Raw genomic sequence first — 27355 nt, 5'->3', positions numbered from 1 at the left:
ATTTGGCTGCTGTTCAATTCACAAGTATGCAAGATATATACGCAATAAAATGAATTAGTCCAAAATGCATTTTACTTAGCGTTTAGTGATTATATGTACCAATAGAACTTACCTCCTTGCCCAGTGGCATCCCACTGCCAAGGGCACAGGTCAGCCCGATCACTTTGGCAATGAATGTTTTTATAGTGAGGTATTCTTTCAGCACCACCCCACGAAGGATAGTCTTCATTTCTGGAATACCAGAACCTGGGAAAGAGCAGTGAAATCATAAATGGGTCAAGACAAGCCAACAGAACAAGTACAGACCATGAGGAACTGAGAAGGCATGATCTGGTTCTGCCTATGGTACGGTTCATTCTTACAGTTAAACGCCACTAAAAAAAAATATTTGGTTTTCCCACAATCAGCCCTTTCCTGAAGATGGTGCTATGTTTGATTATAGCAGATGGGGAACATGCAAGGAGTTTCCAGGTTGCAGATAAGATTTTCATATCAGAGTCAGAGGAGGTATCAGTTACAATAACCAATGTATAAGATATATTTTTTTAAACCGTCTTTTGTGATTTTGTAAAGTGAGCAATCCGGATGTAAAGTATATGTTGTGGAAAATATAGTAAAACTTGTACTGGGTACTATGGTAATTAGACAATATAAGCAATAGAGTTACCTTTACACATAAAAACCAATGTCGCATTGTAAAGAACTGAACTTATAATGACTGGTTATGGTTTTTTTCCACCTCACTTTTTAAATGAATGTCCAATAGAATGATGCTATACATAGACAACACACTTGCCTACAGCCTGCGGAGCAAGTATCTGTGTAAACCCGGCAGAGAATGTTATCAACACGACAGGATATGTGATCCAGGCCAAGTACTGCAAGAAAACATTATTTTCCAAGCCACCATACATCCACTTGTGAGCTGAGAGGGAAGAAAAAGACAATGGTCAGAACACAAGATTACTAACAGAGAGCAGAATGAAGAGTAAAAAAACATCATTATAGCAACATACGTGGATCGTCTCTAAATTCCAGAGCGTGTAAAGTGCTGTCCTGCAGTATGTATAATCAATTATGAGTTGTACAAGCGGTCATCCTACCTGCCATCCATTCTTATCCCTCAGACAGAGGTTTGCTGAGGACCAAATCTAAGTGGCTAAATATAGGTTTAAGAAAGCGTCTAATAAGGAATATACAGCGTGTCTGCATAGCATATTTAGTGCTTGCACAGGGCAAGTGAGAGTTGTCATATAATGTACCGTACAAACAAGCATTTTGTAGTGTATGAGTTACACTAAATGACAGATTAAATATTGTAGAACAATTTTCATATGTTCAGAAGATGAAATCGATTGGACATCCTCTAATAAATCAAATAAAACTTGGCTTTTAATAAATTACAGCACAAAAAAAAAAACCCACAAGATATATTATAATTACTACAATGAATTGATGCCGGCAAAATAAAAGATAAAAGCATATTAGTATAAAGTAAATAGATATCTAACTAAATCATTACCGCTTTCATCTAATGACTTACAAGAAAAAAAATTATAGAGTATTTAGGATTCATTATGGGGATTATAATATATTTTGTGTAGTTTTTTTTTTTTAACAGTTTTATTAAAAAAGTTTTATTCGATTTATGATAAGGAGTACAACCAATTTTATCTTTTGGCTATATTTCTCTGGATACCCCCATGTTTTCCGATTGGATATTATGATAGTGATGAATTAAAATTAAGTTTGTCATTTTATCTTGAGGCTGGTTCTAGGTAGTAAACAGTTTTGATATACCCTAACCTTCATCTCCTTTTTATTTATTTTTTAACTTTCTGGGTTAAATCTTTATCATGCATGGTCATTTATCATTTAACTATTTTGGTTGCATTGATTAAGACAAATACATTCTGGCAAGCATCAACCTTCCAGATAGTTGTGTAGGACATTCTTGCTGCCGACCACAAGTCTGCTTTGATCACCACAATTCTGATATATTTCAGTTATTTAGTTAGTTGCATGAAATTGTTAAAATTCCAGGGTTGGAATAACCCTGGAACTTAATAAAGGAACCGAAATATACCAAATGCAGTTATTAATACAGCATCATGAGTATTTTGGCACATAACCATTGATTCTCACCTTGGAGGCAAACAGCGATTGTGAAGTCCATGGCCCAGCTCACTAGTGCCATCAGCAAGCCCAGGAGAATGAGGAATATCCAGTCCTCCCCAACACGAGACAGCAGAAGCCGCTGAGAGTGCACACAGCAGACTGAAAAAGCAAGAGCTGCTGAGAGTGCATGTAGCAGACTTAAAAAGCAAGAACCATTGAGTGCATATAGCAGGGAGGAATATCAAGAGCCACATTGTGCAAATCAATGAATGAAGATGCAAAACATGGGACTATAAGGGCAAGCAATACACTAAGAAAGCCCAAGTTGTTGTGCATGTGGATCATTAAGAAAGTATGAGTAACTGGGTACACATGGAAAAGGGGGTAGGCATAGCCAGCTCAGAAGTATACCCAATAAGACATGGAAACGAAAACACTTATGCAAGGTACCAGCTCATGGCAGATCGCAAAAGCCAATCAAAGCGCTTAACACATACAGAGAATGCATGAACAAGTTTCTCACCTCTTTCTTAGTAGATTGATAAAGCAGGAGCCACTGAAAGTGCACACAGGAGACTGAGAAAATAATCACTAAACGTGCACAACTGCGCACCAGGAACAAAAACTAACGGAAGTGTGCAAAGCAAACCTACAATGGTCACAAAGCAAGAAGCTAAAAGGGCACCAAGGAAGTTTACACGAAAAGCTTGGACATATGGAACACAAAATAAGGACCTAAGAACATTTAGGCATCAGACAGAATAAGTTTTCCCTGTTAGAGGATGTCCAAAGGCGTTAAGAGAATAGGGTTATGTCCAAAGGCGTTAAGAGAATGGGGCTATGTCCAAAGGCGTTACAAACTACCAAAAGGAAAAGCAAAATCTTCACTAAAATTAAAACTCAACCTTAAACGGAGCTAGAATTAAAAACAAAAAGTAAGAAAAACACCATTAGTGAAATAAGATGCAAAGTTGAGTTTGATTCAGTATATGCAATATTTTAAATTACAAAAAATGTAGAATGATACTGAATATTAGTTACAAATGAACCCCTTCATTCCACTTTGTTCCGTATCAGGGTACTATTTTTACTAAGGGCATTTCTCTGACTTTTTACTCCACTTCCAGTAAAAGTTAAGTGTCAATTCTAGGGAAGATTATGGTAGCATATAATATTATGGAGGTTTAGTTCTCAATACAAGATACAGACATGCGTGGCTGTGTATTCTGTTATGTACAAAGGTGTCACAATCAAGAAAAAAAAATGGTATTTTGTGAATTATTTTTTATAGACATTCCAAAATTAGGTCTAATTCACAAGACACAAAATTATATTATACAATTCTGGGTGTATTATATATAAATATTTTTGCATCATATTAAATTAATCATCACCACCTAAGTGGCAGTATGATATTTGGCCATAGTCGCAGTATTGCATCTTCAGTTAGAAAGGCCAGTGGTTTATACACACCAATATCCTGCGATCACAGCTTTAGGCATTGCACCTATGCATACTGGCAACACCTTTACACATAATCCTCTATAAGGGTGCAACAGACAGGTAATTCAAATTGAGATTACAAACAAAAAATGGAGAGTGCAAGAAATAATACAAGGGAATGGAGAAAGTGGTTAATGCAAGAACCAATGCACTTAAAAAGTGGAATTTACAGAATATGGAATCTGCAAACAAATTAGATGTACAAGAAACAGCCATAAGCAGCCATGCATGCAAGTGTATAAAAAATTACAGATGTATCTCAGTCTATGTGCTTAGGTAGCGCCTACATACTGCATTCAAATACTTCCAGCTAAAATAAGATACCTTACTCAATACTTCATGTTTACTAAGTAAAATTATTTACGTCTTATAAAAAGAAAATTACTATGAGAGCGGCAAAAATACCAATGTAATACATAACATTTACTAACCTACTACATTAAACTCTCTCTCTCTCTCTATATATATATGTATCTTGTTGTGGTATTGCACAGAATAAAACTTCACCCGTTGGGAAGGATGGAAAGACCCAAAAAACAAGGCGTGAGTGGAAACACTGTCTAACCTTTTAATAGGCAACTTTAAAAAAAAAAAAAAACTAAAGGAAGCCATGCTTATACAGATATATTTTCTGATTTGCCTTGAAAATATCCCTACTCCCATAATCATCCTCATTGAATTCCTATACCTTAAATATAGGGATCAAGCCCCCACATACTATCTTTAACCTAAAAGTATGTGGGGGCTTGATCCCTATATTTAAGGTATAGGAATTCAATGAGGATGATTATGGGAGTAGGGATATTTTCAAGGCAAATCAGAAAATATATCTAGTTTTCACACCAACCATGCTGAACTTTACACACACACACACTTGCGAGGACGCTCATACGTACTTCTGCATTTGGCACATCGACTTTCATCATATTCTCTCAGCTCTGCCCCTCGCGGTTTGTCCTCTAGGCTTGGTTTGCGCAGGTCCTTTTCTAGACGGATCCGGGCAGCCTCCTCTTTGGCGTATACTCCAAGGTCCTGAGTGTATCGACCATACATCTGAAAGACAATACATAAAGAATTGCAAAATTCAGATATTGTTATTTTACTATGACTGCAATCAAGGCATAATCTACAGAATATGTGGTATTATACCTGGGAAAAGACAGTCTGGACTGGGCATTTTCACAGAGATCTTTAAAGCTGGTCCCATGGACTGCCCATTGAAAGGCTATGACAATAAACCGAAAATAAACCATAAAGTATCATCAAAACCCCACTCTTATGAATCAATTCACTACACTGATTTTCTCATCAATGATTGCATAATGGACAATTAAATCCCTTTTTGGAACTCTAAGTGAGAATAAAAGTGCCAGGACTGCCCCATCATTGCCAGTCAAGGGGTATAACAAACAAAAGCTTTTATTATATATATATATATATATATATATATATATATATATATATATATATTTAAAATGTTATACATATTTTATAAATATGCAGTGGATAAATGTATTTTTTTTTATTTCATGACCTTGAATCACTGCTAAAACAAAAATTCACCCAACTGTACCATCAATTTAAGGCCATAATCTCAACACATCCATCACAGCCGCTGTTAGCCTGCATAGTGCAAGATCTCCCTCCAGTGGTAGCAAAGACAATCTTCTTAACTCATTCTAAAAACATGCACAGCATGTGTCCATCTTCCAAATAAACCAATTCAACAGTACTTTTATTTATCGCGGTTATTAAAGTCGTGACAGGAGTTTTTCAAGATAGCCAAACCCCTGTTTTCTGCTCAAACCGCATGCAAGTCTTAAACAAACACCTCCTAAGGAAGCACAAGCTTTGTAACTCACAGCTTGTGTCCACCTACCACATTGTGATTGTCACAGTCTGTAACCAATAGTCCCAACCGTTTGCAGTGATATTAGTAAGAATTATTTCAGTTTATTCTTAAGTCACAAAACCCTGGTTCATTCCCTTATTACCTCTTGCCTTGACTATTGCAACCTATATCATCCATACGAAAAAGTAATTGCCCCCCTAAACCTAATAATTTGTTATGTCATTGCCAGCTTATGATAACCGGCAATGAGTCTTTTAGATCGCTGTGGAGGAATTTTGGCCACTCTTCTTTGGCCACATTGGAGGGTTTTCAAACATTGACTGTCTTTTTAAGGTCTTGCCACAGTGTGCTCAATCGGATTCAAGTAAAGACTTTGACTAGGTCACTCCAAAACCTGATTTTTTTCTTTTCCAGTCATTCCCAGGTGGACTTGCTTGTGTGCTTTGTATATATATCTCCTGCTGCATAACCCAACTGTGCTTGAGCTTAAGGTCACAAACTGATGGCTGGACATTCTCCTTCAGGATTTTCTCATAGAGAGCAGAATTAATGGTTTCATTCCATTGTGGAAGGTCGCCCAGGTCCTGAAGCACCAGAGCTGCCCCAGACCATCACATTACTACCACACTAAATGGCAGTAATTAAAGAAATTAAATTAAATATAGTTCATTTGTGCATTTAGTAACTAAAGGGGCAATTACGTTTTAACATAGAGCCAGCTATTTTCCTTCTATTTATGAAATCATCGTTTTTTTGTTTTTTTTTTTAAATGTGTTTACTCAGGTTGTCTTTGTCTAATATTAAAATTAGTTTGATGATCTGAAATATTTAAGTGTGACAAATATGCAAAACAGAAGAAATCAGAAAGGGGCTAACACTAACTTTCACTAATACAACTCCCACATCCATCGACGACACTCTCTCCCACCTTTCTAAATACATTTATACCTCATTCAGTTTGCCTTAGTTTGTAAATTCTAGTCTTCTCATTCTCCTTGAATATGTTTACTGTAAGAAGTGCCGTGTAAACTGCTGATGCTATTTAAAACAATAATAATCTGTCTAGTATTTAACTAGCATGATGGGTATTATAGTATGTATGGTATAACAGTCTCTCAATGCTCAATGTTCCCCATTTATTTTGAAGTTTCACAACCATCAGTAACACTAACAGGCTAGGTGATGTCCTAGCCAAGAAATCTTGAATAAAATACACAAACATGCAATACGATAATATGTAGTAAGTCATAGGAAAACATTGTACAACACAACATGACCATGTATATGTATATAAACAGCCAATACCGAGCTGTGTTGCCATGTTCTTTTTAGAGAGAATAATATGTCTCCTGGCAACTCTTCCAAACAAGCCATACTTGATTAGTTATCTTCTAATTGTATGGTCATAAACTTTAACATGGTAACTGAGGCCTGTAGAGTGTGAAATGTAACTCTTGAGCTTTGCACAGTCTGACCTTGGGAAGTCCACTCCTGGGAAGATTGGCAACTGTCTTGAATGTTTTCCACTTTTGAATGATCTTTCTCACTGTAGAATGATGGGCTTTAAATTGTTTGGAAATGGCCTTATAACCCTTTCCAAACTGATGGGCAGCAACAATTGCTCTAAGGTCATTGCTGATGTCTTTGCTCCTTGGCATTGGGTTAACACACACCTGAATGCTCCTGACCAGCAAACTGTTAAAATCTCAACTTTTATAGAGGTGGTTACCATTGCTGCTGATCAAATAATCAAGGGAATTTGATTAGCAGCACCTTCTGTTATTTAGCAAATGAATTCCTATGGAAGCAGGATGTACTTAGTTTTTTCACACATGGCTTCTCCATTTTGGCTTTATTTTTGTTGAATAAATCATTACAATGTTTAATATGTCACCAGAATGCACTAGTTAAATGCATTAACTGCATTAGTTAAATCTCTATAAGTGTCTATTACAGACACTGATTGCACATATTTTATGGGTATCTTCTTAATGTATTCCCTTTGGTTATTTAATACATATGGACCTTAATATACTTCTTTATTTGTCACTGGTTTCTTTTAACATCTGCAAGTAGCATTTATTTATTATGCGATGTATACTTTTGAATATTTACTTATGTTAATACATGATTATCAATTATATTACACATGGTGTTAGATTAGATCGGTCTTTTGATTGGCTATCCATTTATTGATATGTGCTATTTAAACTTTTACTTTTTACTTGTGTGGTTAACTTGATAAAGACCTCATCGTGAGGTCGAAACGTTGTTGTTCATCTCTTCCAATAAATCTGCCTGATGGAACCCATGAGTGCCTGGAGCCTTTTTCTACAATGTTTAATATGTCATGTGTTGTTGTTCATCTGATGTTGTATTTACCTAATTTTTAGACCTGCTAAGAAACAGATGATTGATTTTATATGTAAGGAGATAAAGAATTAAAAGAGGGTGTACTTTTTTCACATGACTGCATTTCCTGAAATAAGGAAAAATTGTGGGAATTGTACCCAAGATTTTACAGTATTTGAAGGGTATTTCAATAACAGAGATCTAATAGATACAGTTCAGTCAGAGCATCTGAACTGTATCCATCTATTAGATCTCTGTTAGTCCGGCTAATTTACTGCTGAGCAAATTCCCCAATACCTTTATGCTTACTTTAACGTTTTGTTAATCTGTGAACTGTGCTTTTGTATTTAGAAAATTCTGTTTTAGCTTCATTGATGCCTGAGGAAGGGACCTAAAAAGTTGGTCTTGAAAGCTTGCAATTAAACTCTGTTAGCCAATAAATTGTATCATTTTAAGCAGGGCTCGACAAATCCCAGGTCCTAGGTGTGTGAGACAAACCTATAATTGGGTCCAGATCCCCCGCGGTGCTGCAGGGGACTTGGATCCTCCATTCCGGCAGCAGCGGACGTCTGTGCGATGCAGACAACCCCGCCACTGCTGGCGGCTCCACCCACCCTCCTCACTGAACGGGGCTGTCACCGCTCACAAAGGTCACTGAGTCGCGCTGGCCAGCTGACTCAATTCTATCTCGGATCAACGGGGGCGGCTTCTTAAAATGCCACCTCTGTCGATTTGAAATAGAAGCGAGTCAGCCGGCGCCGCTCAATGACCTTTGTGGGCGGTGTCAGCCCCGTTCAGTGAGGAGGGTGGGTGGAGCTGCCGGCAGCGGGAATTCAGCAGGAATCCAACAGAGTGCACATCGGGGTCTTCGGTCAGGTAAGTTGAAGTAACTGGGGGCATGCTTGGCAGTGGGAGGATGGGACAAAAGATGGCTATGGGAGACTGGGGGCAAAGGCAAACTCTGTCCCCAATTTCCTATAGGCATCTTTGTCACTAAATAGCTTCCCATAGTCTCATGTTTAGCGACAAAGATGCCTATGGGAAACTGGGGGCAAAGGCAAATTCTGTCCCCAGTTTCCCATAGGCCTCTTTGTCACGAAACATGGGACTATGGGAAGCTATTTAGTGACAACGATGCCTATGGGAAACTGGGGACAGAGTTAATTCATGGGATTAATTAATGGTAATTAAAAGTATGCACTCGTGCTTTTTAGTGTGGGTGCAGGGCAAAGTGTTGGGGCAAAGTGTGAGTGCAGGGCAAAGTGCTGGGGCAAAATGTGAGTGTAGGGCAAAAAAAAGTCCTGGCTCCTAACTTTTTTAGCTGGCTCCTAGATTTAAAACAAATTTGTCAAGCCCTGATTTTAACTATACTTTTCTCCTGTTTTTCCAACGTCTAACACGGTACAAACATTTTTATCGTTTTTATTCAATTACAATATACCAGGATTACAAATGTATTGCATCTGTTACTATATATTAAAGAAAGTGTTACTGCTGCTCCCTTATCTGGCCTTAATCCTCAGAGATCCGAAATAGGACTATGAAAATATCGACATGCAAATAAGACTATGGAAATGCTGGCGTCTCCCACACAACTCCAACTCATAAGGATTCAAACAATGTGAACGATTACTCATTAGAACACACATTGGCAGCATACAACTCAGACAAAAAGACTGAAGCACAGAGGGTAGGCGTTGGACTTCCATATGAGATTATTTTAACTTTTTCAGCTCCGGAACACATTACAATCTGGCTAAAGTGAGCTAAAAAACAAACAAGTGACTAACCCCACTATTGTTAATACTGACAACAACCAGCCTCAACTATGTCCTGCACACAGTCTGCCTTGAGAGACAAGTTACTCTGTTAATAGAGGCACTGCCACAACTGCACTGCACACTGTGTGTTATCAGGACACACACACACACATTTTGTTTCCATTGTATAGTCCACCATACAATTAGACTTGATAGTGTTATATGTAGATCCTCAGATACACAAAGCAATACAGAAATACATACATCTGCATTGTTTGGTCTTATATTATAGCCGTGTTTCTAATCCCATGCAATGTCATTAGTTCTACTCATGTTACTTAAGGGGCTTGGTCTCATACAAAAGTCATACACAGGGCATGTTTGCAACGTCCTATAGCACTCTTTATAAGGTCACAGCTGGTCAGCGTAGGCAAACATCAAGCTGGAGAAAACACATTGTATGATAACTACACATTGTTCTCGGGTACCTGTAAAACTTAACCTAGTACCTTTCTAAGCCTATCACAAATCAATCACATTATCACAGTGCAGAAAATATATTGATTTATATAACTCCACCATTGTACAATGAGCTGAAAAAAAGGGGCAGAATTAAGAAGTCATCAAAATTAACTATCTATCTTGATGCTCTCCTTGTACAAGGGCAGACTGAAAATAAATGAATGATGGGGAGATAATATAAATCCTGAACAGGAATTTGGGATGGCTATACATAGAGGATGGTATCTAGCATTACTTCTATTCACCAATGTATGTTACACTACAGATTTTCGATATGGGTCTGAAGTAGACAGATGGTACGTAGAATGAAAATGGGAAAATACCAAGATAATCTGCAACCTCTCTCCCAATACACACACAATTATAAGACAGGAGCAGACAACTAGATAAGATGAAATCATATAGATTAAACTATACACCAAACATTTGATGTTTCAATCTAACAAGGGGCATGTAGTCTCTGGAATTCAAACGCTGACCAAAGCATTATCGGAGTCTGGCTCACAGCAGCTGGACTTCCAAAGGTTGCCTTTCCAAGTGACTTCACTAATATTTTCACAAATATCCCCACAGATCACTTCTTGCATAAAGAACTGAAACCACATTGATGCAGTCATCAGTCTGTAGCTTACATAGCTCTGCAAATCTCGATCACTCCTACACATTTTTTTTATATTATATATTTTATATTCACTGGGTAAATATGGTGACTCAAAAACCGTTTCAAAACCAGAGAATGTAAAAAGGAATGCAGTGACAATATTGTTAATATAAATGTTTTTTTTTTGTTGTGTACTTTAACCTTTATTTTCTATTTATTCTTTGTCACTTAATATTATAGCTTCATATAATATTTTACCTTTTGGCTTACTAATACGCGACCTCTGAAGGCAACAATCCCAAAAATATTTATAGAGCCTTAGTCCTATATAGGAAGTATATATTTCATAGTCCTTACAAAATACTATCCAATATACAATTCAGTATTTTCCACACTATCTGGCATTCCTCTTACATCCCAGGCACAAGAATAATGGCCACCCGTGGTTTTCCAGAGCAGGCCACTTCTCTATTAACACTGGGCTTGGGAATCCAATGCACAGGGTGTGAGGGAATACTCTCAGAACCCATGTCAGTTGAGGAGAGTTAAGCACTATAGCAGATGTTCTAATTTACCCTAAAGAATTTTAAAAGGTAGAAAAAAAAAAGGGAAACAAAAGCTGACCTTTTTTTATTTTATTAACAACAATAATGGAATCTTCCACTTTGTAGGCAGATTAAGTCAGAACCAAAAAAGTTAATTGTTTTAATGGTCTCCAGCAGTGAATCCTTGGAGGATTTAGGATTGAAGGGGTCTGAAGGGGTCTCAAACATGCACGGAATGGCCAGAATAGGCAACTTATTTATGTATTTTTCCTGTCCGCAAACGAAGCAATACCAAGTCTTGTAAACACTCCTAAAGAATATTTTGTTCTATTCCAGGTTTTTTTGCACTCCCAAAGTTTCCCATATTATGCATGCTAAAGCACTGCCACCAGATTCTGCTGTCTAAGCATCTAATTGGTAGATAAATATTTCCCTTACTGAAAAAAAGGCAGCGAGGACACATTTCTAGAGCTGTTGACAAGAATCATTAATGACGGTATTTAAACTACCATTATTGTAAATGCATCTAATCTTTTGTAGGATTCAATTACGATACAGGACTGATTACTTCCATTCAGCTGTGAATGAACTCTAATTCATGCATATGATTCTGCCTAATTTACACTAGTTTCTAGGCAAGGCATGAATACTTTAATTAAATATGCAAGATGCCATAAATATATTATTTTGTGGGTATGGAAGTCCAAACTTGTCCTCAATTAACACAGGACAGAGTTTAAACTTAAAAATAGAAGAAGGCTCCAGGCACGCAGGGGTTCCATCAGACAGATTTATTGTAGGAAACAGACAACAACGTTTCGACCTCACGATGAGGTCTTTATCAAGTTGATAAAGACCTCATCGTGAGGTCGAAACGTTGTTGTCTGTTTCCTACAATAAATCTGTCTGATGGAACCCCTGCGTGCCTGGAGCCTTCTTCTATTTTTGATTTACTGGGGAGCTGGCCCTTCCTGGCACAGCTAAGCACCTGAGTTCCTGTGGGGAGTGAGTGCAGATTCCTAATTCTAGAGTTTAAACTTAGACACAGGTGGGTTAACCAGCTGACATATGCTTAAGAAAGGAGATCAATAATACTGGAACTGGTTTGGGAACCTTTGGTCTTAACATTTTTTCTCATAAAACAAAGTATAGTCTGAGGTATATAAGGATAAAAACATTAAAAAAGCAAAAGGCTCTCCAGGTTGGACATTTCATAGCATCGAGAGTTGTTTCCTTAACATTCTTCTCTTACTTGAAGTTTTGGGAACTTTTTATCAGTGATATTTCACAAAGAATCCTCACCAACAAAGAATGCATATTTAAGTATTTAGCAAGCACTGTAAATGCCCCCAACCTGATATAATAAAAGAGAGTCACTAAACTCTAGTAGAAGCTAAATCTCCAGAGCCGCAGCACGGCCTCCACCTAGGATCCAATTTTTGCCTCATTGTTTAGATAGTTAAAAAGTACCCAATCAATGGCAGAAAAGTGCTTCCACTGAAATCAACGGAAGCACTTTCTATACATGCGCATTTGCCCCACCCCCAAGGAACTACCGCTGAGTCAGTGCTGAAGCTGGCTGGATAGAAATCTGCCACACCAGACAGGGAGTAGGAGATGTGCTTAGCTGCAAGCTTTTGCAAGGGGGACCATACAACATTTTAAAGGGACCACCCAGTTATCATATGCATTATACAAAATGTATGATGGCTGGAGCGTCCCTTCAATACAAGCAATTAAAAAGTTCACCTTTCTAGAGCGTACAGGGAATATATCCTTATCCACACATACTTAAGTATACACTAATTCTGCCTGCTTAAGGCTTTCTGCTGTAGAGAATGATTTGAACATCGTAAGAACTAGAAGGAATGTATATTTTACAAAACGCATACTCCTAAAATTCTTTATTTATATTTTCTCAGAATACATTAAAGGGATGAAAAGGTATCTCAATGTAGATGTAGCCATTTTCGTAGAGTCATCCAATCACTTATTAAAGGATAACCCTTAGATTATATCTTTAAGCTAAGAAACACATGATTGGAATACCCACTAAAAATAAAATCATTTGCTACCCTAAAACATAATTTTTCATATAGTTGTACTGATAGATGGATGCTGGTCAAAATGAGACTAAACCAAGAGAGTGTTGGAATGTCATCCTCGATTGAATACGATAACTACCTAAATGAGTTCGATATTACCTTAAACTAGTGACGTATTTCAATAATAAATTGGGATTTTTACACTTAATATTGTTTAATGTCAAGGTGGCAGACCAAAAGCAAATTAAAATGAGCAGACTTAAAATCCACAACATTATTTTAAGGCAGCAAATGATTAAAAGTTATGTTTTATAAATAAGTGGGTATCCAAATTATGCTTTTCTTATTTTGATTCCGAATAGTAAGAAGTCAACCGTCTACACCTATGTTCGCATTATCAATAGGCAAAAAATGAATATGATAACACTCTTACAAGGTTTATATATATACAGTGGGGCAAAAAAGTATTTAGTCAACCACCAATTGTGCAAGTTCTCCCACTTACAAAGATGAGAGAGGCCTGTAATTTTCACCATAGGTACACTTCAACTATGAGAGACAGAATGGGGGGGGATACAGGAAATCACATTGTAGGATTTCTAATGAATTCATTGGTAAATTCCTTGGTAAAATAAGTATTTGGTCACCTACAAGCAAGATATCTGGCTCTCACAGACCTGTAACATCTTCTTTAAGAGTCTCCTCTGTCCTCCACTCTTTACCTGTATTAATGGCACCTGTTTGAACTTGCTAACAGTATAAAGGACACCTGTCCACAACCTCAAACAGTCACACTCCAAACCCCACTATGGCCAAGACCAAAGAGCTGTCGAAGGACACCAGAAACAAAATTGTACACCTGCACCAGGCTGGGAAGACTGAATCTACAATAGGCAAGCAGCTTGGTGTGAAGAAATCAACTGTGGGAGCAATTATTCAAAAATGGAAGTCATACAGGACCACTGATAATCTCCCTCGATCTGGGGCTCCACGCAAGATCTCACCCCATGGTGTCAAAATGATCACAAGAACGGTGAGCAAAGATCCCAGAACCACACGGGGGGCCTTGTGAATGACCTGCAGAGAGCTGGGACCAAATTAACAAAGGCTACCATCAGTAACACACTACGCCGCCAGGGACTCAAATCATGCAGTGCCAGACGTGTCCCCCTGCTTAAGCCAGTACATGTCCGGGCCCGTCTGAAGTTTGCTAGAGAGCATTTGGATGATCCAGAAGAGGATTGGGCGAATGTCATATGGTCAGATGAAACCAAAGTAGAACTTTTTGGTAGAAACTCAACTCGTCGTGTTTGGAGAAGAAAGAATGCCGAGTTGCATCCAAAGAACACCATACCTACGGTGAAGCATGGGGGTGGAAACATCATGCTTTGGGGCTGTTTTTCTGCAAAGGGACCAGGATGACTGATCCATGTAAAGGAAAGAATGAATGGGGCCATGTATCGTGAGATTTTGAGTGAAAACCTCCTTCCATCAGCAAGGGCATTGAAGATGAAACGTGGCTGGGTCTTTCAGCATGACAATGATCCCAAACACAGCGCCCGGGCAACGAAGGAGTGGCTTCGTAAGAAGCATTTCAAGGTCCTGGAGTGGCCTAGCCAGTCTCCAGATCTCAACCCCATAGAAAACCTTTGGATGGAGTTGAAAGTCCTTGTTGCCCAGCGACAGCCCCAAGACACTGCTCTAGAGGAGATCTGCATGGAGGAATGGTCACAAGAAAACCTTGTGAAGACTTACAGAAAACGTTTGACCTCTGTCATTGCCAACAAAGGGTACATAACAAAGTATTGATATGAACTTTTGTTATTGACCAAATACTTATCTCCCACCATAATTTGCAAATAAATTCTTTAAAAATCAGACAATGTGATTTATGGACTTTGTTGTCTCATTCTGTCTCTCATAGTTGAAGTGTACCTATGGTGAAAATTACAGGCCTCTCTCATCTTTGTAAGTGGGAGAACTTGCACAATTGGTGGCTGACTAAATATTTTTTTGCCCTACTATATATATATATAACATCTGGATTTCCATTCATGATGTCAAAACATAGAACAAACTTCCTTTCCCCAAAGCTCCTAAAGTGTTAAAGGAAATACTTACGATTGATTAGAAAGTAAACAATAATAAGGATAAAAAAAGAATAAAATGAAATAAAAAGTAACTTATAAGACAGGAAAATGTAAATTTTTAAATGTATAGTATTTGCTCGATTATAAGACAAGGTTTTTTTTTTCAGAGCAAATGCTCTGAAACATACCTCTCGTCTTATAATCGGGGTCCTCTTATAATCAGACCTCAAATAGGTCTGACTATGAGACTAAGATCCAGATCCCCAGCAGCGCAGCAGGGGACCTGGATCCTCCTGTCTGGTAATCGCCCCACCCAAACTTACTGATGCTTCTGACTCCCTGGTGTGTAGTCGGGGCAGCGGGTAGACGTCTACGCCATTTGCGTAGGCAACTTCCGCTGCAGCCGGAAGGAAGAACCGTTAGCAGCGGGGGTTATCTCCGTCCATCACGCAGACCTTCCCCAGCTGTCAGAGAGGAGAGTTCCTGCACCGCTGCAGCCGGAGGGTGTATGCATGATGGACGCAGACAACCCCTGCTGCTAACGGCACCTCCTTCTAGCTGCAGTGGAAGTTGCTTGCGCGAATCGTGTAGACGTCTACCCGCTGCCCCGACTACACACCAGGGAGTCAGAAGCACCGGTAAGTTGGGGGGGGGGTTAAATGGGGGGCATAAGGCATTTCTGTAGGCAGAGTGCTCTATGATATGCCTTTCAACCCCCTTAATGCCAGTCTGCCTCCAGATATGCATATAGGGGTATAGGGCATTTCTGATGGCAGAGTGGCACATAGGGGGTCAAAAGGCATATCATGGGGCACAGTGGCATATAGAGGGTTAAAAGGCATATCATGGGGCACAGTGGCATATAGGGGGTATAAGGCATTTCAGGAGGCAGAGTGGCAAGCCTGGGGGCAGATGTGCATAACTGGAGGGGCAGGTTGGAAAATAAAAGGAAATAAAAACAAAACAAAAAAAAAATTTTTTTCAATCATAGCTTTTATTAAAAAAAAAAATAAAAAAAAAGTTTACATAAATGAACATTTACTAGTAAAACTTTTTTCCTATAGGGTCGTCTTATATTCAGGCTTTTTCTTTTTTCCTAAAGTAATATTCAGATTGTGGGGGGTTGTCTTATAATTAAGCAAATACAGTATTATCTTATCATGCCAGAGTTTTTTATTCTTTAATACAGCTTAAAAGACCAGGAGTTAAATTATGTCTCCATGCTGACTAGAGAAATGACATCATATTAGTACATAGCATCAAGTAAATCACACTTTGTTCTTCCATCACAATACATATATCTTGCACTGAAACCACCAACACTGATTTACTGAACTCAATGTAAAGGTACAGGTGCAGCCTGCAGGGATATTTTCTATTACAGGGGGTTATGTGGACAGAATAATATTAACAGAAGTTACACAACCGTCCTCCCTCCCTCGCAACCTTCATCAGCTGCACAATTAACAGCCATGCATTGAATGTTCCTCCTTACTGCACCGTGGGCGCTGCCAAGACAGGGCATGCGGTGCCAGATCAAGCCCTGTGCTGCCAAGTCAGATCCTACACAGCCATGTTGTGACAGCCGCACACAAGTCATATCAAAACAAGCCCTGACCCTGCCAGGTCACATACTGACCATTCAACACAACAGCCAAGAGGAAACACACACACATAACAGTGTCACCCTGGCACAGAGCACATTACAATTGTAACTGCATTCATACACAAAGCCAATGGCATAAAGGGATCTACGGACATTAAATGGTATGGCCCTGGGCTTTAATTTGATTAACAGTCACCTTACTAAAACAAGTCCCTAGCTGGTCCCTATACACACATGGAACAAACAGTAACAGCCTTAACATAACTGGTCAAGAAGCTTATATAAAGAGAAAGAAGGAAAAAGGAGTAAAGAGAGAAGGAGAAGTTAATTCATGAAATGAGCACATTAAACTGTGCTGGAGAATGGTAGAGACTGACAATCTGTTCCAGCTCCAGTCAGCCCAAAACAGAAAACAAACATCTGAAAAGACATAACCCCCCCCCTCCTTCCCACTCAAAACACCACGTGCTCCGCTTACAATAAGACTCTTGTCCAAAGCTGGCACAAATCCAGTTCCAGAGTCAAACTGTTGGGGGAGGAAACCCCTCAGATTAGAACACAGAGAGCTAATTAAACAGAAAGACAATTATATAAACTAAGGAGGTACTAAATCTGTAATCCGGGCCAAGCTCTAAGGACATTCAGAAAGGATACCCAAAATTATGAGTATCCCGGAGCTCTACATTACACACATCTTCAGGTGCAAACACTAGGCCATTTTTCATTATTTACGGTTAACGCCATATCAGGTCCATACATTTGCCATTAACTCAAGTAGTTCTTTGCAGACAGCGAAACAGTGTTTGGAACAGTAGGTAGAAGCTTCAACCTTTCCTTTCGATTACCAAAACAATTTCACCACAGATGAGCCTTGGTGTAGCATGCTGCCATTACACGGTTAGAGTGTGGTGTGTGGGGGTCCTCCCTAAACACGTCCACTGAAAGATCAGATCTTGCTCTGCTTTTGAACATGACCACGAGTCTACTGATCTTTCATTGGGCACATCAGCCACCACAAATGGAAAGTTTTGGTTGTGGCTGTTATGTCAATGACGTTCTGCAAAGAAGACCTATAGCCAATCAAAGCCAATAAACCCTACTGTCCATCACATTTGGTTGGGAATGTATACATTATTATGTGGACTTTTCACAGTGTTGGAGTAAACACTGTGGACCTCTGAAGAGAGAGGAGATACAGCTATAGATACATATTTTGTTGCTTCAGAGGAACATGTGAGATTAGCAATGAAAATATTTCACATGTAAATATGCACGCTTGGATAAAGGCTCTGACATAAAGCTGCCATGAACTGGTTTCTAGATCCACCAACAGCTCAGGATTCAGGGATTATTCAGATGTTCATATGCAAAAATACTTGTAAATCCCAAACCATTAGCATACCAAAGACTTCTGGAAAAGGCACCCGAATGTCTCAGGAAACTAGCTCGGGCTGTCAAACATTTTAGTGGCCACATATCATATGGAATAACCCTTCGAATATTTTACATCATACAAAAAAATGTTCAAAATGGTGTTACAAGTAATCACAAATATGATGGACATGCTCCAATAGCATTTATGCGTTTAGAGTGGAAGAAAGGAGATTTAGTCTAAGGCAGAGGAAAGGGTTTTTTACAGTAAGGACAATAAGGATGTAGAATTCTCTGCCTGCAGAGGTAGTTTTATCAGAGTCTGTACAGACGTTTAAACTGCAACTGGATGGATACCTGGAAAAACATAATATTCGGGGATATAATCTTTAATCATGGGGAAACAGCTTATTGATCCAAGGAGGAATCTGACTGCCGTTTTGGGGTCAAGAATAGGGCTGAAACAACTAATCGATAAAATCGATAATAATCGATAATGAAAATCGTTGTCAACAATTTTCATTATCGATTAATCGGATCGATTTTTATCGATTATAAAAAGAGGTTTTTTTCAGAGCAAATGCTCTGAAAAACTCCTCTCCTTATATAATCCGACCTCAAACAGAGATCGGATTATAACACCGGAATCCAGATCCCCCGCAACGCTGCAGGCGACCTGGATTCCACTCACTGTCGGCCGGTCTCTCACTTCCGTCTCTCTCCCCCTCCCATCTGCCTCCTCCCCCCTCCCATACATCACTCTGCCTCTCTACCCGGCACCGTTACTGACAGGCACTTTCCCTGCAGCTTCATAGAAGCCTCAGTGTAAGTGAAGGTGAGTAACGGAGTCTGTCTGTGCGATGCAGACCCCCACCGGCTGACAGAGAATCATCCTCTCTGTCATCCGGTGAGGGTCTGCATCGCACAGACAGATTCCGTTACTGCCCTTCACTTACACTGTGGCTTCTATGAAGCTGCAGTGAAAGTGCCTTCAGTAACGGAGCCGGGTAGAGAGGCAGAGCGGTGTATGGGAGGGGGGAGGAGTCAGAGGGGTGTATGGGAGCCACCCTCCAATACACCACTCTGGCTCCTCCCCCTCTCATATGCCACTCTACCTCTCTACCCGGCTCCCTGGTGTCTTGTCAGAAACGGAGGTTCACAGGAGGAAGAGTGGAGTATGGGAGGGGGGAGGAGGCAAAGTGATGTATGGGAGAGGGAGGAGCCAACGTGATGTATGGGAGAGGGAGGAGCCAACGTGATGTATGGGAGGGGGAGGAGGCAGAGTGGAGTATGGGAGAAGCCAGAGTGGAGTATGGGAGGGGGAGGAGCCAGAGTGGTGTATGGGAGGGGGAGGAGCCAGAGTGGTGTATGGGAGGAGGCAGAGTGGAGTATGGGAGGGGGAGGAGCCAAAGTGATGTATGGGAGGGGAGGAGGCAGAGTGGTGTATGGGAGGGGAGGAGGCAGAGTGGTATATGGGAGGGGGAGGAGGCAAAGTGATGTATGGGAGGGGAGGAGCCAAAGTGATTTATGGGCGGGGGAGGAGCCAGAGTGGTGTATGGGAGGGGGAGGAGCCAGAGTGGTGTATGGGAGGGGGAGGAGCCAGAGTGGTGTATGGGTGAGTTATAGTGGTGTATGGGGGGTATTATGAATTTTTAGGGCATATAGGGGGTATAAGGCATATGGATATTAGGCATATCAGGGGGGCATAAACATATCTGGGGGTAAAAGGTATATCAGGGGGCTCAGTGGCATATAGGGGGTATAAGACATATCGATATTAGGCATATCAGGGGGGCATAAAACAAATATGGGGGTAAAAGGTATATCAGGGGGCTCAGTTGCATATCACTGGCAGATAAGGAGTATAAGGCATATCAGGGGGCACAGTGGCATATCAGGGGGCACAGTGGAATCTGGCATATAAGAGGTATAAGGCATATATGGGGGCAGAGTGGCAAGCTGGGGGTCAGATGTGCATAACTGGGAGCAGTTTGGTAAATAAAAAATTTAAACAAGGCTTTTTTCTCAGTTTTTATTAAATATGAAAAATAGTTAACCTATGAATTAATATTTACTAATAACTTTGTATTAAAACCTAGTTTGAGAAACACTGTGTTTGGGTTCTTGTAGCTTGTATTATTATGTCAGTAAAATAAGAAGGTGAATAGAGAGAGGCCATTGCAATAAAGAGATGAAAGTGTAAATTGTATGTTTTTTATTGCAATTTTTCTTCAATTTAAAATAATGTATTTTTTTATCCGATTAATCGACAAAATAATCGGCCAACTAATCGATTATTAAAATAATCGTTAGTTGCAGCCCTAGTCAAGAAGGAATTGTTTTCCCTAGTTAGTGCAAAATTGGAAAGAGCGAAACTGGGGTTTTTTTTTTTGCCTTCTTTTGGATCAACAGCAACAAATTAACAGATATAGGAAAGGCTGAACTTGATGGACGCATGTCTTTTTTCAGCTTACATACACATATATATAATATATGCACTTTAATTTATATGTTAAGTGGGTAGTACCTGTAAATTTTCATGTGGTCCATTCTGCAAATGCACGCGAGGATTCTGCAGAATCCCCCACAGCTAAATGACTGCACGTGATATACTCCCCTCAAGTCTGCTTCAGCGCTGGCTTGGTGAATACCGCATGCATGTGTGGAAAGTGCACCCATTCATTTTAGTGAGAGGACTTTCCTGCCAATGAGTGACAGCTTCGAGTATCCAATTGGTGGCAAGGACAGGCTGACCATGGAGAAGGGCTTTAAACAAACTTTTAATTAATTAGACAGCACCTCTGCTAACAGCAGTAGAGGGTACCCCAATACACTAAAAACAATGTCCAGTCTACAAGCCTTGTAGATTTATATTATACATACATATATATAATATATATATATATATAATATATATATATATATATATATATATATATATATATATATACACACACATATACACACACACACACACACACACACATATTTAAGCCCAGAATGGTCACATAATTTAACAGCAGGAGGAAGATGTTTGTCCTGGTCTGTAATGGTCTGATTATATATATATATATATAAATATTTTTTTTTATCCTCAATGGATTAAAGAGGGTAAAGGCCACTGCAAACTCTGTTTATTAAGCCAGAAAAGTAAGTTGTTGATAAAGGAGGATACAATATGAATCTAGTTAAATATAAATTCTTTAAACACTTTTACAGCAGAGTATATATAGCAAATCTAGGTAATGCTGTTCATAGATAAAAATAATCAATGCATATGTGAACTTTATCTCTCAATGCCCGTGAAATCCCTTTCAGGATTTGTAAGCTTATTTTGCTTGATCATTTATTGTAAATTAATTCCGTATTAAAGGTGCTATGATGAATTTTACATTTTTTTTAACTAAATATAGCATTGGAAACATAATTCCTAGTACTGTGGAATAATCAATCCCTTTCTAGAAAAAAATCCTTCGAGAACGCCTGTCACATGACACATAAGAAGGCACTAGAAACTAGAAAAAGTAAAGCTTGCATCTACAAAATGGAGTATACAATAAATGTGTATCTGAAACCCATCATTTAGGTAAAACATGGGAGAATCTACTTTAATATTGTTTCTCCATCATCTGTATGATTATTCCTCCCCACTAAAGGTCTTCTTCTAAGGATGGGGAGGGGGAATTTGATGAGATAATGCTGACAGTGTCACCTTTTGCCATACATCTCAGCTTCTATAAGGCAAAGACATGTTGAAAAACAGAGCTGTAACCATAGGTAGTTTTGATAAATTATTTTACCGAAGCTTACTCCGTGATGCAACATTAATGTAACAAATTTAGATGGAAATATTACCATAAATTCTTACCGCACCTGCCAATGCCTCACCTTGGGCAAAAATATACCCCCCTCAAAGTACTTAAAGTATTAAAGTACTTTAATAATGCTTTATTGAAAAGGTTAAAAAATAATTTTAGTAGAAGCTGCAGGTTCCTGTCTCTTCTATGGTCCAATGATTCTCATCACTGATTGGCTAATCAGTGGCAAGAAAGTGCTCTCTCCGAAATCAACGGTTCACCGATCCACTGGCAGCCAGCGAATCACTGAACACGTCTCCTGCTTGGAAGACAGCTTGGGGGTGGGGAGAGGGGCAAATGGGCATGGAGGGGGGATTCACTACATGTTAAGGGATACCGCAACTGCTTCTAAACTGGCTCTATGAGATGCTAATACACCCCCAAAAAATATTTCCTTGCCGATTTCTAGTGGAGGTGCTCCGTGAAGGAGTAGGAGATTCAAATATTCTTGGAATAGATACAACTCAACTGAGGAGCAGCGTTATATTTTTATATTAATACATTCTTAAAGGATCACCTGTTTTCAAGCAGGGATTTCTACTTCCTGTCAGAAATAAACCACAGCTTCCCATTGAATTAAAAACAAAACATTAGCTTGAAGCGGTGGTATAAAAGGCCATCTGTGAAAATGTAATCTGTGGGGGGCCAACTGCAGTGTCCACATTATAAACATCATGTTACAAACTCACAGCGTGATACAAGTGAAAATATCTGACAGACGAAATGGATTCCATCTCCACGCCACTGCGTTAGCCAACAGCACCTGGTAAGCTTACAGAGCCATATATAAGCTATACATCTTAACTTACCAAGTTTCAGGGGACGTTGTAGTGGTCTAGGCGCCCATAGTTCTCCCAACCAGTACCATCTAAAATACCTTGTGAGTGAAAGTGCCTGAGTCGGCAGCAGTGATTCAGAGTTAAAGGAGCACTCCAGACTGGTTTTCATTTTAAATGCATACAAGACTTCATTTTGCATGAGCTCAGTTGTATTTTACTGCATGCAAATTAGTGGACTCTTTAGTTATCGGAGTTTCAGACTTGTTTAGCCTCTCCCCCAGAAGCCTCTACTGAAAGCAGGTAGCATTCCTTGGTAGCTCTTTGCACATCCTCTTGGGCAACCAGGCCCCCCATTAACCCACTGCTCAATGGGCCGGTTACAACATCCGGCCCATCTATGCTCAGCACAGACTGCATTGGAAGGCCTTTAAATGCAGTGCAGATGTCGAAGAGGAGAAGGCGGCCGGAGGGAGCGCTTTATCTTACAGAGCTCCCCAAATGTGAAATAACATTCCACAATAAAAGACATGAATTTGTTTTACATATGTACCCGTGAATCTCTATTGTAACTATGTCTCTAAATCAGACCTGGAACAATGTGTAGGTGATGGCGACCATTTAAAATGATGTTTAGTCTGCATATGTCATCAAATTGAGGTCCCCAGTTCTTGTACTTACACTTTAATCAGTATGCAGGGGGCCACTGTACAGGGCTATGGAATATGATGGCGCTATATAAAACTAATAATACTATGCATAACCTCATCAATTGTTGCTGTGGAACACGGCACCCATTCCCAGGTCCCGGACTGCAACTTGTGGGTAATCCCACCAAAACATTACCTGTAGATGAAGCCCCTGTCTTCGGTCCTGGACCGAGACGGATGACTGCATGTCGGGCACAGCCGTGGTTATATCAGACCCATAATACATTTCACTTATTTTGTGTATTGGGGATTTTTGTATTTTATGCTTAAACAGCGTGTTTTATGATTTTATGATGTACACACACACATTTGTATATAAAAATACATTATATATATATACATATATATATATATATTTTGGACATATATTCTGTGCAAACACCATCCTTGAAGAACTGTAAAGTTCGCCTGCACACAAACACAATGCTCTGACAGAGCAAAGTCCTTGCCCTTACTCTTGGTGTCACCACCCACTAATTTAAGGGGTCACAGAGAACATCGGGGGGGGCAACACATACTGTGTACATTATTCACAAATCCTCAGATCAGGTCCCTATATAAGAGCACCTGGAGAGAAGCTGTGTGAATATACAGGGTAATGGGCACTGCAGATACAGGGTCTACATATAGGCTACTCACTATGGCATACCAGACAAGTAGAAGTAGCACATAACGGGATAGCATATGTCTTGGCAGGTGTCCTCAGAGAGGCAGGGGTAACGAGGACATGGTGCAGAGAAGTGGGCTGCACAGGGTATATAGCGGGCTGCACAGGGTATATAGCGGGGGTATTATACGTGTAGGTGGAGTATTGGAATCCCAGTGTCCTGGCAGAGCACTCACCAAGGTCTGCTCGTATTTAAGGGCTCGCTGCTCCATCCCGTTGCCGGACATGTCTCCTGCTCTCTGTGTATGTCTCTTGGTGTCTCTCCGTCTCTCCCCTCTCCCGCTGGCTCCGTTTTCCAGCTCTTTCTCATTCAGCGCTAGCCCCCTGTCTGCCCCGCGTCTCCCAGCCTTCTCCTCCCTCTCCCCTCTCAGACTTTGCCTGTCCCCTCCCTCTCCCGCCTTCCGTGACTCCTTTCTGCTCAGTCTTATTTGCTTGCCTTTCTTTCGGTAACCTTCCTATTTTTGTGACTGCAGCAGGGTATGAGTGCAGCTCTATGTCAGCCAGTTACACAAGAACGGCTAACAGAATACAATTTTAGCGTTTCTCTTTTCATTAAAAACGTCATTAGTCAATCAGGGCCCGGAGGTTTTTGTGCTAATTGCCCAAATCCTCAATATTCTGTAAGGACTGCAGATATTTGCAGAGTGGACACACTGCCCTGATGTATAATCGTTAACAATGGGCCCTAAACAAGGATATTTAAGAGCATTTCCTTAATTAAGGAATTCTGTACATATGTTAATTAATGGAATTATTCCATAAGGGAGCTTGGGCATTCTGTGGCATAGAATGTATAAAACAAAAACACGCCGTGTGGGTTTGTGGGGCAACCGAGTGGATACTTTCCCGGGCCCTTTTGGCCAAGGGCCGATCCTGTATAAATCTCGCTGTCTATTCCGACAGTACCCATAAGAATGTTCTGGTTTTTTAAATGTATTTTATATCTTGCATATCATTTTTTATTAGCCAAATGGTACCACTACTACTGGAAAGTAATTACTGGTATCTACTACCCTTTCCCTGACATAAAACTGTAATATTATGGAGGTATCGTAAACATTTACCTTGATGCTATATTTTGAATGCAACTATCTTGTTTTATTTTATACCTTATCCAGTTTACAAGGACAAGGGCATAAAATTACTGACCTATGCTGAAGAAGGGTTATCTTGTTTCCTGCTTGATTGTTCAGTGTGCATTTCTGTATAGAAATGTCCAAATATACACTTTAATTTTTATCAGTGGTATATGGCATTGTTGGGTCCCAAAATGTGGTCTTAGGGGCACGGAGAATAAGATACAACCAGGTGTTCAGCTGGTGTTTCCAATGTTAATGTGTTTGTGGAGACTTTGGCGGCCCAGTACACCCACCTAAGTCCATTGGCAAATGCAGCAAGAAAAGAAGCCAAGGGTCAATGCCTGTCACCGTGATAACAGACTGAAAACCAGCCTCTGTTACACTTGTGGGATTACAGGGACCTGGGTCTCGCTTCGCTCTATGGGAGCCCATGTGAAGTATACTCTAGTGGGATGTTGGCTACATAGTATGAGTTATATGACTGTCTGGGCCAGTCTAACCTTGTTTGTTTTGTAATGTGGCCCATTTTTCATTTGGCCCACCTGGGATTTTTTTTCATAATTGTTAATTATATCATAATTATATATATATATATATAGCAACTAGACAGTGATTTTCTAAGGATCTATGTCGACAGTGCCACCAATGGCACCATAGCCATGTTCAGGTGGTCACTCATACATACATGTAAGCCCTCTGCCGCACACATTCTTTCTCACATCGATGTACTGCACAATGGGAGGCACCTCTGTCAGTTCAGATCATGCTTGCCCTCAGTCCATATCGACCAGAGACACTAGTGAGGCTCTTCTTCATAAAGACATCCATACACACATTTCACTTGATTTCAACTTCCTGATATTTCAATGGTTGCATCCGAACACACGCAGATTCTTCCCAGCTGACTTGTTCCTTGGGGGCAGTGCACTATCCTTTGAGTTGGTGGGGGATCGAATACCCTGGCCTATGACACCCTACTGATATTGATGAGCCCATTCCGCACCCACTTGCCTCTCAGATCTCATTCACACTGTCAGTGTCATATCCCCATACAATGTTCTCAGGTATGTGTATCAGGCTTGGTTCTCCCATTAAACAAATAAAGTACATTGGTAGGTGTGTCTCGGCTGGCCAGGTGTTTGGCTACCCACTGCTACGTTATTCTTTTGCTTCCGTGGGTTTAGTTTGTTCTTTGAAAGCTTTGCATAAGACCACAGCTGTAAAACCTCTGGTATTAGATTGTGTAAAGCCAAAAACATTCTACAATACAATGTTTGAACATCTTCTATATTGTTGTGTTTAGTTCACAACACATTTTTAGCTTAGAGAACAGGATATGCAGGAAAAGGAGAAATCCTCTATGTGGGTATGCATGAGATTCAAATCCAGCTTTGGATTTCACACCAGGATTACCTCATTATTTTTTGGAAACATTACAAATTATATGACCTAGCACAGTTTTGCCTCTAAGACTCTAAAGCTGTGATTAGACTGTCTAGCAGGCCCTATTAACTTGGCATGTTCTTTTAATTATTTTAATTTGTTATTTCTGTTCTCCACTATGTGATCTGTCATAGAGATGATGCAGTAAGACTCTCTCTCTATATACATATATAGATATATAAATATGTATATTTTTTAATTATTTATAGTAGTGTGTGTTTCTCTGATTTGCATCTCATCTTGCTATAAATACAAATATAAATGCCTTTATTTTATTTAAAGGCTAACACGTAGTTTATCATTAACTACATCTTAAAATATGCCTTTCAGTCCCACTGGATTCGTTTAAACTGTCTGAGGCACTTACCTCCCCACGTTTTGTATCATTTCACACAGATGCTTTATTTGGTATACTATAGGAAGGAATAGTCATCCTTTTTAAATCAAATAGTATGTAG

At 39.7% G+C, this 27355-nt stretch overlaps 1 protein-coding gene across 2 annotated transcripts in view; it reads right to left on the bottom strand.

Annotated features, from left to right (window-relative positions):
* Positions 1–24715, bottom strand: part of CLCN2 (chloride voltage-gated channel 2) — a 46349-nt gene extending 21634 nt beyond the window's left edge. For both annotated transcript variants that reach the window (XM_053459637.1, XM_053459638.1), the window contains exons 1-5: positions 24552–24715; positions 4518–4674; positions 2146–2277; positions 797–925; positions 113–246 (exon numbers count right to left, since the gene is read on the bottom strand). In XM_053459637.1, the coding sequence (XP_053315612.1) occupies positions 113–246; positions 797–925; positions 2146–2277; positions 4518–4674; positions 24552–24602 (603 nt within the window). In that variant the 5' untranslated portion in view covers positions 24603–24715. The remainder of the gene's footprint in view (positions 1–112; positions 247–796; positions 926–2145; positions 2278–4517; positions 4675–24551) is intronic.
* Positions 24716–27355: the final 2640 nt, after the last annotated feature.

The sequence above is a fragment of the Spea bombifrons genome, chromosome 3, assembly GCF_027358695.1.
Source record: "Spea bombifrons isolate aSpeBom1 chromosome 3, aSpeBom1.2.pri, whole genome shotgun sequence".
In the NCBI taxonomy this organism is placed as follows: Eukaryota; Metazoa; Chordata; class Amphibia; order Anura; family Pelobatidae; genus Spea; species Spea bombifrons.
This window is presented reverse-complemented; position numbering and strand designations above follow the sequence as displayed.